The sequence below is a fragment of the Phalacrocorax carbo genome, chromosome 12 (genome assembly GCF_963921805.1).
Source record: "Phalacrocorax carbo chromosome 12, bPhaCar2.1, whole genome shotgun sequence".
In the NCBI taxonomy this organism is placed as follows: Eukaryota; Metazoa; Chordata; class Aves; order Suliformes; family Phalacrocoracidae; genus Phalacrocorax; species Phalacrocorax carbo.
The window spans coordinates 22,062,523-22,077,061 of NC_087524.1; the positions used below are offsets into that span (position 1 = coordinate 22,062,523).

Genomic DNA, 14,539 nt, shown 5'->3' on the forward strand with positions numbered 1-14,539 from the left:
TTTGCGTCAAAACCACGCTGCTGCGAAGCAAAATGATGATCGAAATCAAGCAGTAGCCGAAGGAGAGCACAGCTGAGAGTCACGAAGGTATCCAGGCACCTGCATTTCTGCTGAAACCCACAGGAACTCCGGTGCTCCAACCAGGCGAGGAAAAACCAAATCTGGAGACGCAGATGGAGGGGGATCGCTTGGAATATATTAATGTTTAACTCTCTGTTAAACCAAACCTGTCGAGGAACTACTTTGCGTCAAAATGTTGATTGTGCACATCGTTCATCCGCCTGGCCTGTGGGGGGGACCCGGTGGGGTCTATTCCGCACAGCCGACACCGCACCCGACAGCAACTGCAAACCGGTTTTATTGACCCTTATACCTCAGCGCCTGCAGAACGCAATTCCGCTATTAATGGAGTAACAAACGCACTCAGGTCCATCCTGTAGCCAAAGTGGCGTTTAATGCTTCTGCTTTTGTAACAATTTACAAAATACAGAGTTAAAAATACTAATTATATCATTTTACCCTGAATTAAAAACGGACCGTACGCCTCTTTCACTATGTACATGTAAATAAAGTATCGCTCCGGTTATTTTGTGTACAAACCACAGGATTAGGAAATATAAAGAGTTTATAATTTTTATCCATAAAACAAAATTTCATAGATATACAAGGTGAGGAAAAGTCTTACAAAAATAACTTTGTGGTTCTATGGCAGATTTGACACAAATCTGCTTTAAAGATATATTCCCCCACCCCGACCTGTGCGGTGTTCATCTGTACCTGGGACAACAGCTTTATGATTCTGACTGACAAATCCTGAAACAAATCACAAACACGGTACATCTGTTTTAAAAAAAACCACCACGATTATCAACCTTCAATATATTAAACTGCAGTTTGTTTTCGTAGTGGTGGGTTCACACACGCGGTCCGCGCGCCATCAGCAAGCACGGCGTAAGGAGTCACCAAAAGATTCAGTCTGAGGTTTAGCCCAAAGCGTACGCGTTCTCATTTGTGGAAAGCTCAGAAGGGGTGGCGTTTCTAAGCGCCTAAACGTGTTTTAGCCAGCGGAGAGGTCAGTCGACGCTTTAGGACGAGTAGGACCAGCAGCCGTTCTGCGGGGCCGGAGGGAAGCGGCGAACGCCTGGACGTGAACTCCAGCTCACAGAGTCAGCAACACCACTTATTTAACTTTGGGACGCTTTACAGAGGATGTAACCGCAACGTACGCCTCTCCCGAACACCTTATTTGTCAGCAGTAGCATTCCCAGAAGTGTTAAGTAAAAATCTGTTCAAGTCTTTGTCGGGACTTATGGCCGCCCGCAACAAGAACATACGACGCTCATCAAAGGGTCCAGCGCCGTTCCCCTTCTGCCTCCTGCCTCGAACTGCAACTCCCGAAGGCGTCTTCGTTGTTTAATATTTAAGCCAACTCAAGGAGGAGGGAGCTGCTGTTTTTGCAAACGCTAGGAAGAGCATCCTAACGCTGCGCAGACAGGGTATGAGTATGCACCCACGCCCGAATGCCGGTCGTGCAGGAACTACTTAAATATTGAAGATACCAGTGCTTAATAAAGAGAGCAAAGTCAAGTCCTGACATTCTCCTGATAGCCAGTACATTTTTTATATCAACAAACAATAGCAAAGAAGAAAATACCATTGGAAACTATTGACGTTTTCATCATTTCTGTGATATTTGATGTTCAAGGCTTAGCTCTGAGGCAAGAAAGGATGCCCGCAACAAAACCGATACAAAATACTGGGTTTGTACTTGTGAAAAGCCTTTCTGTTCCGTATGTGTGTTGCTTGTTGGACCCTCCCCGGGCGCCTGCCTGCCGCATCCACCAGAGCACCCGGGTATTGAACCAGCTGCTCCCATTTGACCCCGCCTGGTGCTTTTGCAGAGAAATAACTGGGGAAGATTATCCTGGACGCTGAAATGTTAGGGACGCAAAAACTAAAGCCCTTATCAACTCTGAAGAAATAGAAAGATAGATGGGTTTTCATAGAAATCTTTGCTAAGGAAGAAAGGCATCACATTTCTACATCAAAACCTTTGGTTTTGGCACTGACTGCTTCATTACAAGTTGTGTTATGGTGCAGCAGAGATGGTAACTGCCAAGTGGTTTTAATTCCTTTCCTACTTTAATGGATTTTATTGACAACAGTGTCACTACATGAAAGTGGTAACTGGGATAGGCTGAAAATGGGGGGAGTTAACCTTCCACTGGCTCATCTATTTCTACACCCCTTTTTTGGAGTTTATTCTCACAACAGATTAAATCGGCAGGGGAACAGAGAGGTTTTTTATTTAAATATTATTATACAATTGATCCTACATATCCTATATTGTGTTCCTGGAGAACGCAGAAGGCTAGAGTTAAAAACGCAACCAAGAAGAACCCTACTTGTGACCATCGTACTCAAGTTTAGTTCCTGTAGCATAGCATTTAGACGTTCAAAACATACATGTGAATAACGTTACTAATGGGTGAGACTTGATAAAAATGTGACGCTGCATTTTACAACAGCGTAAAGAAAGTACATCAGGCCCATATTCATGCTGCAGAGTGGAAAGTAGGATAAGGTTCTCCTATTTTGCGCAGCTGTAGAGATGCAGCCATCTCCAAGGGCAGGCATGAGAGTCAGGCGGACGGTGTAGTGACACACCTGCACGTGTACAGTAACAATGGGCAGACTGATATGGAAAAATTACATTAAAATCAAACTCTAGTATGACTTCATCGGCCTCTGTAATGCAGCCACGAACTATGACCAGTCCTGTGATTTATGTACAGTAACGGTTTTACAAAAAACAAGTAATGGGTACTCTAAAAGGAGAGGAATTAAAATGAACACGGCACAAAACCTACGAGGACCATAAGGAAAACCAGTTGGTTCTCGTTTTTACCATACTTGTACCAGGTTAAAATACAGTTAAGGTTCAAGCAAACAGAAGAAATATCTGCCCTGCTGTCTGAGACTTCTTAACGTGACCAGCTTTGAGTCATTTCAGTGAAAAGCACCCTTTTGGTTTGATAATCCACAGGCATATCCCTGTGTTTTGAACATGATGGCATACGTCTTTGCTCTAGTGCATTCATTCTAGCAGAAAACTGTTCCAGCGCAGAGTCCAAGTCCAATTTTGATATTCTCTTCTCTGGGTACCCTAAATTTTGACCATACACTGTTCTACTAATCATCACTTGTCATACATTTTACTTGATGGAACAACAGGTTTTGAGCAATTTTGCAGTAATTTGCCTTTTACCTTCAAGCCGCTATTTCAGCTGTTACAGCACAGGGCCTGATGCTGAGCCATCTTTTTTTTGGCTGCTGTTATTATCAGGTTTGTTAAAAAACAAGGGTTGGAAAATGTAAAAATGAACTGCCCGCAAAACGTGGTCTAGTTACCTTGGTAACAAGTAGGTAATGTCAGTCGTTAGAAAACATTTCGGATTGTTCTGCATTAGGTGATAAACTCTAGTATCAGTATACAGGAATTTGCTCGTCATGCTGTCGTTTCGAGGGAGGACCTGTTCCTTTCTAGCTTGGATAGATACTATTGCCTGCATCGACCTGTACTGGGAGTGGGGGGATTCAAAAGTTTCAGATCTTCAAGGTAATACGGACAATACAATTTCTAAACCCGCTGTGTTTCTTGGAGATTTGATCTTTTAACGGATTGTACTGTTCTTGTGAGTGAAGAAAATCTTCGAAGTGTCTGAAAAATTTCACACTTTGAGATTTATCTTCTATGTAACTACATTTTATACTGGCTTAGAGGAAACTTATTCTTTCCTGACCAGTCTGTATGCCAATTTAGTGCAGCTCTGCTTTACAGATGTAATTCCTCATCTATTCACTAAATTCAGTGTTTAGATGATATTCATGTATTTAGGAAGAATATCTCCCTAAGAAGGGTCAACTCAGCCACACCTCCACACACAATATGGGAAGCATTCTAGGACTCTGAAAAACCCTTGCCTAAAGATTTTGCAGCCTGATAAACCCCACTGGGAAACTAACCTTTAAAAGCCTGTCACTAGATTTTTGCATCTTTGGAGCTACCACCTGAATTCAAACCGGCTGCTCTCGGAAGAGGAGAGGCCAGACGCTGTCGTGCCTGCCGTATCTGGTTTGGGTTGAATTCTGCCCGAAAGCTGAGCGGCAGCCGGGCACAGCTATAGCTCAGCAGTTCTCCAGACAGTGGAGATCACTTTCTTTGTGAGCTTTGGCAGGTCACAGCAATTTCCCTCCAGCGCAGAGGCTTCACGTCCTGCCACGCGGTCCTGAGCCTGCAGAACCCTTCCGCCCAAAGCAGAGCAGCCAGTGAAGCGTCACACCCAAAGAGCACAACTCGGCTCTCTTAGAGCCTAACAAGCTGAATGCGTTTAAAAACAAGCGCCCTATTACTGGCAAAATGTAGACGAAATTATTTGTGACAAGCCAATAAAATCACGTTGGGTGACAAGATCAAGACTTTTTAAACCGATTTGTTCTAATCCCACAACAACTGGAACGACAGAGTCAGGGAGTGTCAGATGGTATCTTAAAAACTTTGAGAGCTCCACAGAGCTGAATTACTATTCACATTTGCTCTACTGAGGGTTGTTCAAGTAATACTGCTTTTTTCTATTAGGTATTTACCCGCCACATTCACAAACTCTGCTTGTTATAAACAAACTAGAAGTTTAGCCTGTAAGATACTTGAACTGGATGCATATTTTGGATTTAAACATCCTTCAATAGGATTTTTACTGGCTATCACAGCTGAATAGTTATCTAAAAATGAAGACATTCCTGTCCTCCCATTTCTGCCTGCATATGTAAGGCTCAGCTGCAGGCCCTGTGCCCATGCAAATGCAAGGACCACTTTCCATCAGTATCAGAGAAAGTGCTCAAGAGAGACAGGAAAGATCTCTTGTATCAACATGACCTTCGGTCCAGCCCCAGGTGAAGGCTGGGCCAAAGGCCAGATCAACTTAACTAATACATTAAATCAACTTTTTTTTTTTTTAAACATATACTGAGCTACATTAAAAGCAGAAGCACTTTTTCAAGTGTATAAACAATGATATCTGTACTTGTGCACCGAAAGAGTAACACATACAGCAAAGCGCTACATGCCGAAATCCAGGCCGCGAGTGAAGGGACAGATACCCAGCTGCACAGGCTTCACAGGTGCATCTCGAGAATTTAAAAAGAAAAGCGGTGTTGCTGATCCGCCGTCTCTCGATTTCTAGAAGCCCAAGATGTGACTGAAGTGTCCCTGAAATGACAATGTTTCGTGTCACCAAAAATCACTTCATCAAAACCCGACGTCTTTTCCTCAGTATATGTTTTCAAACTTTATTTTAGAAGAAACTGATGGTTCCACCAACTGCCTCATGAATGTTCCCTTTTTTTCCTGAAGGACTAGGGGACAACTAAAAAGTCTGGACACTGGTTCAGTGTAATCTGTATAAGCAGCACGACTCTGTTATGATACTGGTTTTGCACATGAAGTTAAAATATACCCGTACAGAATATAGACAATTTACCATCATACTTGTATCTCTAACACCAGATACCTTATTCCATGTAAGCATTAAATGTTTAAAGTTATTGAGGACAGAACAGAAACTTACTTTCTGGTTGGCAACTTTTAAAATAAACTCAAGTCTGTGTTCATTTATAGCACATTGTATTTGTTTAAAGAATTTATTGACGGTAATACTTTTCCGACAAAAAGCATTATCTCCAGTTATCAGGTAACACAGAAAAATCTCAAGGATGATGGCGGTGTTCTCCCTGCCCCGAAATTCCACCTAGCTTCCTTCTAGTTAACACCACTTCTTCCTTTTCTTCCAAGTCCCTGCCTAAATAGCCAGTAACCCATTAGTCTGAAGAAAGCTTACAAAAAATGCAACTGAAGTAGTACTCTCTTCTCAAATTGTGGTTTCATGCACTTCTTATTCCTTCTGAAATATGTGGTAGCCCTTAAATGTGGAAAAAGAGGTCTAAAAATTATGAGAGCAAACCTAATAGCGATAAGGCCTTTAAATACCTGTTGAAGTTCACAGCACTTACGGTAGTGCCACAGAAATAGCTGTGCTGATGAAAGCTGCTGTCAGTGAAGTTCCTCACATGGCTGATTAGTTCCATCAATATCAGGATTTCTCGATGCAAAATACAGTCCTGGTAAGGCTACCCACAACGTGGGTAGTTGTGAAAAACTGTCCCAGCCCAACATGCTCTGGGTTTGACCTGCTCCAGTTTGGATGTTCTCATTTATTTGAATTTCCCTACTATCAGTAGAATAAAGCTTTGGGCAGGATTTTAGCATTGATTATGAAAAAAATTACAACTTTTTTTTTTATCTTGCTGGCTGTAGGCTCCTCCCTTCCCTTCATTTCAGCTGTTCTGAAGGATGTCCATGGTGCATGTTAATCACTCTGACAGTCCCTGATTTCCCTGAAGGGAAATCTTAACTGTGAAGAAAGTTATCGGAGCTCTTGCCGGCTACTAGACATTATACTCTAGTATAATAAGTGTAAGTTTTTTATTGTTTTAGGAACGAAAATAGTTAACTAATATAATTCTCACAAAAATTATTGAGATATGACTGTATTATCTGCTTTGTTACTGGCCACAAATAACCACTTAACAAATCTGTAGGATCAGTTCACTGCCCACAGGTAGAGCGGTCACAGGTGAGTCGTGCTGTGAGGACCAGGACACTCACACAAGCCAGTTGGTATCAGGGTGAGCTCAGCTCAGCACAGCATGAATTCAGCTACACCAGAACACAAGCCTGGCTGTGTGTCCTGCTGTTCTGTGGCATTACGTCCACACTAGCAAAGTCTCCTGAGAGGAACTGGGAGCCAAAGAGCATCCTTCCTCTCTGCAAGAGCAAGCTATCGGTGCAAAAGCCCTCATATTTTTCTTTTATCCAGATTGTTCCAGCCCCATGACTCAAATAATGGAGAAGTGAATATATACACTAACTTCATCATTCCATGACCAGGCGTTCTAGGTTACTCCTTAACCTCTAATTTATATGTGACATTTTGTAATACACGTGGGTAAATTTTTCCCCCCACCACAGGATATATCATGGAAATCAGAATCATAGTTTAAATCACCCTGCTTCAAGTAAAGTGTTTTCCATTTCAACTCAACAATATGAGGCAAATTTAGCAAGAAGTCCAGCGAGCAGCTCTACAAGGGCTCCAGATTTTCATTACACTGCCTTGAGTTTCTGTCAAGTAGAAAAATTGTTTAGTTTTGAGATTCCAGTTCCCACTGAGTAAAGTTAGCAGGTTGTTTTCCTTGTTTCTTACACCTGTAGCTGGAAACCATTTAAAAGTGAATAGAACAGGTCATCCATTATAACCAAACTTCAGGACAGAAATGTCTGTAGAGGAGGTGAATGTTACCCCCTCAATTTATCTGGTTTTTACCTCAAGTTCATGACTAGGCCATAGGAAAGAACCATGTCAGGTTAATCTGATTTAAAATAGAAATGGTGTTATTTGGAATTACAGTATTTGTGGTCAAGTTACATAAAACCAGTCATAATTTTCCAAAATTATGTGGTATAGAAGAATTTTACACATTCTAATGTTGTCACCGTCATTCTGGAATACAACAAAACTGACTTCCTAATGCGCCAGTTTGGGTTTTAATCCCAAAATGTTGTTTTCTTTTTTGGGCTTTAATCCCTGAGGTGCCCTCCATGCCCCCAGAGCCGGTAACACATCGGCAAGTTCAAACTTGGTAACCCACATACGTGGTCGCAGTGGTTTCTCTGTCCCTGAAGTCAGCCCTGGACCTGGTTTCTACTGTATTTTTAAAGATGAGCAGAAATGAGGTGACACGATGAACACCTTTCCAGGCACAGCTCCTGACCTACGACAGCAACCTCAGGCTCACAGCACTCAACGGAAACTTTGCCATGAATTCTGTCAAATGAAAGGTTTTGCTACAGACCTTCCGCCTGCCTGGAGGAATGCCCGGCATCCCCTCACGCCCCTCCTCGCCTCGGGCTCTCTAAGGAATGCTGTGCCATGGTTCAAAAAGACGCAGGGGATGCAAACAGAAGTCAAGGGTAGCTCCCGTGCATTTAAGAAACTTGCTAAACTTCGGTTAGACAATTTGCATGGAAAATGGAACTGCGGGAACACCACAACCCCTTTGGCTACTGCCAGCCCATTATCTCCTGAGGGAGCTGGCCTTCTCACAGGGGAAAAAGAGAGACGTTAAGATCACCGTTGGCTGTCAGCGGGAGATTCTAGTGCTACCGCTGCAGCATTACGGCATGCTACGCGGTGCCAAATCATTTATTTAGGTAGGCTGTAGTCACAGTTATAAGAAAAATATATGCGTTTTAACCAGCTTACTTTGGACACCGAGGAGCCTACTGGAATCAGCTCACAAGTCAGCACCGCTCAGCTCTCCAAATACTGGCACTGCTCTTCCAGAAAAGTCAAGTGGTCTGTGCCGAGCTCTGGTTGCTACTGGTTCTTTAGCCAGCTCGTTTAAAACCAGCTCTGGTACCTCTACAGTGCAGTATTTTTAGGCCACATCTACTCTTTTGAAAAGAAGTATCCAATTAGAGGAAAAAACAGGAGCTAGAATGGGACTCCTGAATATTTTATTATGATGCAGTAAATCAAGGAATATCTAAAGATGGGGTAGAGGAAGCCGTATGTTACTGTTTGCTTCAGTTACTTCCTAAACTCTGCTTTTTGGAGTGAATTTGAAGAATGCGCTCACAGGCTCCATATTTTCCAACTGCTGCTGGAAACATATTAGTTTGTGCTCTGCTGGCGTACCTCAGACATGCTAAATCAATCTGCCTTCTTTTATTTACATGCTTTATTCCTGAGAAATGTAATTGTGGTTTTTATTAACTTTATATTTTATGGATCTAATACTTAAGACCAAGTCTATCTTTTATGTCACAGAAAGAAGGTTAATATACTTACAGATTCTCCAGCAATACATCTTGGGCAAGGCTGGGCAGTACCTCTGTTTCCATGGTTTTCAAAAATCTAATGAACAAAAACATATACAAAGCCATCAAATAAGAAAAGGGGGGGCCCCAATTATTTGCAATTTTATTATAAAACGTATTTTAAATGTGTTCTTCTAAAAAATAGCCCTTGACAGTGTAAACGTACCACTGAATTCTGCTTTGCCTTTGCAGCCCAGGGACCAACATCAGTAGAGATTTTCTGTTTCGACTCCAGCTCCATGGCACACTCAGTGAGGCGAGCATCGGCCTCATTTGGAACGGCTTCTAACAGCTTGCACGCTCGCTTCTGAAAGAACCAAAAGCAATACTTACATGTCTTTGCAAGGCATAAGCCACCAAACACAGCTTTTCGGGAATTTATTGTTTATGGCTGATCAGGATCTTGCATTCATCTTGAAGAACAGTAAGGCAGTGACGGACTACCAGACACCAGGCCAGAACACCAGTATTTTGTATTTAACATTGCACCTTGTGCTGCACAAACGGGGGAATCTGCAGGTCTCACTAAATGCCTCTCTGTCCCCGCTTCGTAAACCGGGGATTAAACGCCACTGGGAAAAGAGCACGCTTCACCCTCCAGTAGCGTAGAATTTAGGATAGCGTTTATCAAAGGAGCAGGATCAGGGGAAGTTGTGTGAAATGACTAATTACATGGAGGAAACGGAAGGAAAACCCCGAAGCCAAGTCAGACAGCTACAAAGACATATTTTGTAATGATTTTTGTATCTGTCTCTGAATACCGTCACCTTTTCACAGCTTTCCACTGCCAGATAACCGATTACCCTCCCGCTCTCGAAGCTCTGCCCCGAGCTGTTACCGAGCCCCGAATGCCACTTGGATGTCCTGCGAATCGAAGGCGCCCCACCTCCGGAGGAAGGGCCGGGCTACCCAGGGACGTCCTCCTCCCGGCCCTTAGCATCCCGACGCAGGAGCAGGGGGCCCCAGAAATACTGCTTTACTGCCCTGCGAGCACCACGTTGGGAACTGGTACGGTTAAGATGCAAGTCTGTGGAAGGCACCGACTGCAAAGCCTAAGAATATCTATCATCCTTGGCCTGCGCCCGCTGCCCCATGCAACGGGAGGACCCCCTAAATCCCAGGGGCTCCTTGAAATTGTAACAGCAAATTAACGGAACAACGGGAAATTTCAGAACCGACACAGATGTTTCGGGGTCTGGCTCTGAATTCCAGAGACATACACATGCTTTTGAAATGTTTTCCTGACGCCTTTCTGAACAAACTTTGTTTAAGGAATAACAATATTTGATGTCTTTCGCATGTGATTCCGCAGGCAGAAGACGTGTTGCCACAGAACTAACAGACTATTGAAGCACGGAAACTAAATTTAAGATTGAATTTGAATGCAAAAATAAAACGGATCAATACCACAGGAGCCTCAGCGGAAAAAGAGTTGAAACGAGAACACGATCAAGGAATACAGGATATTTGGATGGAAAGTAAATCAAAAAGTGAAATATATATTGTACTAAAAAAGTGAATAATAGAATAACAAAAAAGTCTGAGAAGGTCCTCTAAAGATAGACCACCTTCCACTGGGAAAACATTCTCTTCCCTTTGCTGCTGCAGAACTTGTCCTTTATTAAAAGGTACAGCATAGCGGTACAGCAGCGTAGCTAAGCAAGGTGTGCGAGATGAAGGAGGAAAAGGAAAAAATTATTTACGGCAATACATCAGAAGAAATTTGGCTTATTAAAAATAAATTCAAGGTATTGGGGTTTTTTGTGGGGGGGGTGAAGATACTCAGCATCAGTGACAGGAACTCAGCACACAGACTAGGTGGCTGACAAACACAGACGCCAAGGCAATCTGTGGAAGCTTCCAGCGGCGGCCGGGGAAGACGTCACCCTCTGGAGTTCTCTCTTAGGAGCGAGGCAATCCATCGATCCGCCCTGCCTGCGCACAGAACACGCCCAGTGCAGGACTCAAAAGCGCCTGTGGTGACCAGGGATCAGCGAGCTCACTATTCAAACGGCAAGACAGGATTTCATCAAAATGACTACTTTTGGTAGGGAACGATCATGCTACGTTCAGCTTGGAAACTGAGTTTAAGACAAGCCACAGCAAATCACATACTGTCCTACAACAGGCAGAAACGGGTCTCTCTGCAGAGAAGATATTCTGTAGCTTTCCTTTCCGGCTGGGAAGTCCTGGAAAAAACACATGCATCTTCACTGATGCTGAAAGGAGAAGGGCCTCACAGATGCTGCTTTTCGTAAACAGTGAAACTAAACTGGTGCAAAGATGAGCTACAGCAAAATAACCACCCTAAATGCAACGGGAAACATTTTTAAACAAGACTACCACTTGCCTTTTTTTTTTTTTTTTAATTTAGCTGTAAGATTTTAAAGATCTATAAATTTAGTATGTTTATCCCAAGCAACTTCTGTTTTGTTTACCACATTTTTAAAAGCCAGGCTAGCGCCCGTCGTGTGTTCCTTAAACAGCTGTCCTATAGGTATAAAACAGGTCTATATCCAGCCCCGCTTTACCTAGTTCAGCTCCACAGGATACCTTTACGGAAGGGACAGTGACGGCCGTGTGTGGGGCTCAGCTCCCTGCTGAAAGAGGTGAGGTGCAGGTGGCTCCGTTTGGGAAAGCAGAAGGAATATGAGGCCCGTGCAGGTCCTTGTTCCAGGAAACCTTGCTTGCAGTCCAGCCCAAACCAGACCACGCCACACGAATAGTTCTAGCCTTGAAAAAGTGTTACTCTTTACTGGCTTCTAAATCCAAATGCGTTAAAACCAGGAGAACATCAACGAGCTCCATCCTAAAGCAAGTTGCTGAAAGACATGCAAATAGCTACGTCAAGGTGTGAAAGGCAATCACATGTACATATCTGTAACGTACAGCAGGAGCTGGCGGGGAGCAGGACAGGCTGTAGAGAACCTTCCCCAGTCACAGAGCCGCTAGCACAGGACACCGCAGGGTAGCAGCATCAAGTAAGAGGATGGATAAGACTTCAAAACAGGTGTCTCCCCAAACCCAGGGACCAGCCTTCACTTAGCACAGCCGAGTTCGGAGTTTCCATCCCTGAGCGGCTGATCCGGCGATAACATCTCTGCAAGGTCAGCTACAGCGTTTGTAACGACTTCGAGCCCCAGTGCTGGCAGGGGCTTAGAATGAAACATGACAGAAACCCAAAGAGGAGAGTGACAAATGTTTGGATATTCGACCTAAAACACGCAAACCTCTGTAACTCGTACAGCTGTGACGCTGTACAAAGTAAAGCACCTCATCTGCGTCGCCGATTTTGACGCCAAAATCGAAAACAGGGAACAGTCGTCAATTATTTGGCCGACAAGCTCCTGCCCCACGGCGAGCGGGAACTAGAAGACAGCGAGCACCGTTCGATTAGCATCACCTCAAGCAGTCAGAGGTTAAGCGTAGGTGCTTCACCTCGCAGCTGCGATTGAGCATGCGGCTGCAGCAGCTCAACTGTTCGCTTAAACCCACTACTCTGTGACGACTCACGCTAAACCTGGACCCTAACAACTGCTCTTACAGAAAAAGCCAACCTCCGACGTCGTCTAGGTGACGCCACGTAGGAAGTGTTCTGAACTGCAGTAAGAAAAGTTTGCTTTTAAAACTACCTGGCAGAGCTTGGCTCGTGTATCCTGCCATCTACAGAGGCAGGGACAGCAGTTCTGAGCTGCTCTTTGTCCCAGGAGTTTCAGAAGAATTTTACCTGGTCTCCAGACAAGTGGCTCCTTAAGGCCGTCCTTAGTGGACAAACTGCAATTCAGGAGCCAGAAGAAAGCTATTATTTGCCTCTCTAACCTCAAAACCGGGAGAAATTCCTTCTTTCCTGCGCAACTTTGTCAGTCACAGTCAGCAAGTTCACCGACCAGACGTTCCTCTTGCTCTCCGAGGATGGTATTTCCCCCGTAAAGGAGGTCAGCCCCTAACCACGCAAGCTTTTGCTCAAGTCACACGTGAGCAGGGACGATCAAGCAACAGCGGGGCGGAACGGGAGCAGCAGGCTCGGCTTTTCTTGGAGCTCCGGGTAACTTTTGCAAAGACACCAGCCTGGCTGCTGCGAGGAAGAGAGCTGCTTACGAGGGGGCGGATGAGAGACACCTTGTCGGAATGAATCCACCCGGAGAAACGCACGCGCGCGAGCTTAGCTGAACCCGGGAGCGACTCCAGAGGCGCGACGTACCAACGCTAAACACGCCTTGTGAGGCGCAGCCTGCAGCCAGGGCGGATGGGAACGGATCGCATTAGCGATGCCACCGGGTGCGGACGGTATCAGCCATAAGCAACAAAAAAAGAAGGTTGTTTAGTGAAATTCTGCTTAAAATTACTAGAGCGTGCGCGGAGCCCCTGCCTCCCGGCAGGCCAGACGCCGACCGCTCGGTGGCACTTGCAGAGCATTGACTTCGGACCGCGCCTAAGGGGCGCTGCTGCCTCCCTCCGCACCCCCGGCACCGGCCCGGGGGCAGCGGCCGCGCCGGAGGCCCCTCACGGAGGGCTGGCCGCGGGGCCCGCCACGCCGTCCGCTCCTGTGGGGAAGGCCGGGCCGAGCCGAGCCGTCCCGAGGCGAGCCGAGCGGTGCCGTGCCGAGCCGTGCCGTGCCGAGCCGAGCCGAGCCGTCCCGGGCCGTGCCGAGCCGTGCCGTGCCGAGCCGAGCCGTCCCGGGCCGTGCCGAGCCGAGCCGAGCCGGGCCGGGCCGGGCCGGGCCGGGCGGAGCCAAGCGGAGCCGGGCCAAGCGGAGCCGAACCGCCGCCCCCCCCCCCCGACCCCCCCGGCGCGGACGGGACTCACGCGCTCCGGTTCCTCCGGCTCGTGCGCGCGCAGCGCCCCCCGCCGCCCCCGCGCGAGCAGCGGCAGCGCGGCCATGTCGGGCCCCGGGCTGGGCCTAGAGCCGGGCCTAGGGCCGGGCCCCGCGGCCTGGGCGGGCTCCGCCGCCTGACCCGCCCCGTGGCCGGGCCGGGGCGGTGCGGGAGGCCGGCTCTCAGCCCCACCGCCCGGCCCCGCGGCCCGCGATCGGCACCCCCGGTTCGCCCCGTCAGCCCGCCCGCCGCAGCTCCCGCGGCGCGGAGGCACCGCCCGGGCTCGCCCGGGGCGATGGGGCGCCGCGATCGGTTCCACCGGTTTGCGGTTTATGAGGTTCCGCGGTTTCTTAAATCGGTAACAAAAGAATTCAAAGCAGGGCAGCAATTGCAAGCAGTTTTCACATGCCGGTAACCCCTGTGCTCCCCTCAAATCCTGCGCGGGGCAGGAACCACCCTCAGTGCAGGACAGGCTTTATTTTCCCTTCTGGATTTCTTCAGGTTTCGGTCGCATTAAAGACAAGAAAATACCATCCGAGACCTTTGTGCTCGTGTGTGCGACTGTATGTTATTTACAGTGTAATTTCTGTGCCTGCAGGCTGTAGGAACGCCGGAACTCCCAGGAACAAAACCCACGTGGAAGGATGAGGCTGCACTGGTGTGTGGGCTGGAAAAAAGTAGAGTTTTAAAGTTGACGTGGTAAATAGGGGGGAAAAAATGGTACTTC

The 14,539-nt window shown here is 46.5% G+C and overlaps 1 protein-coding gene across 2 annotated transcripts; it reads right to left on the reverse strand.

The window, feature by feature from the left end:
- Window positions 1–428: 428 nt before the first annotated feature.
- On the reverse strand, window positions 429–14,086 carry C12H10orf143 (chromosome 12 C10orf143 homolog). 2 transcript variants are annotated; one of them, XM_064464391.1, is made up of 4 exons: window positions 13,805–14,067; window positions 9,165–9,305; window positions 8,970–9,035; window positions 429–5,269 (listed from the first exon to the last, which is right to left on the reverse strand). In XM_064464391.1, exons 1-4 carry the CDS (start codon window positions 13,877–13,879, stop codon window positions 5,240–5,242), a joined length of 312 nt encoding a protein of 103 aa, XP_064320461.1. In that variant the 5' UTR covers window positions 13,880–14,067; the 3' UTR covers window positions 429–5,239. The 2 variants fall into 2 exon arrangements, with proteins under 2 accessions (XP_064320461.1, XP_064320462.1); XM_064464392.1 differs by lacking the exon at window positions 429–5,269 and adding an exon at window positions 5,276–7,240 and having other exon boundaries at window positions 13,805–14,086.
- Between the last annotated feature and the right edge of the window lie 453 nt (window positions 14,087–14,539).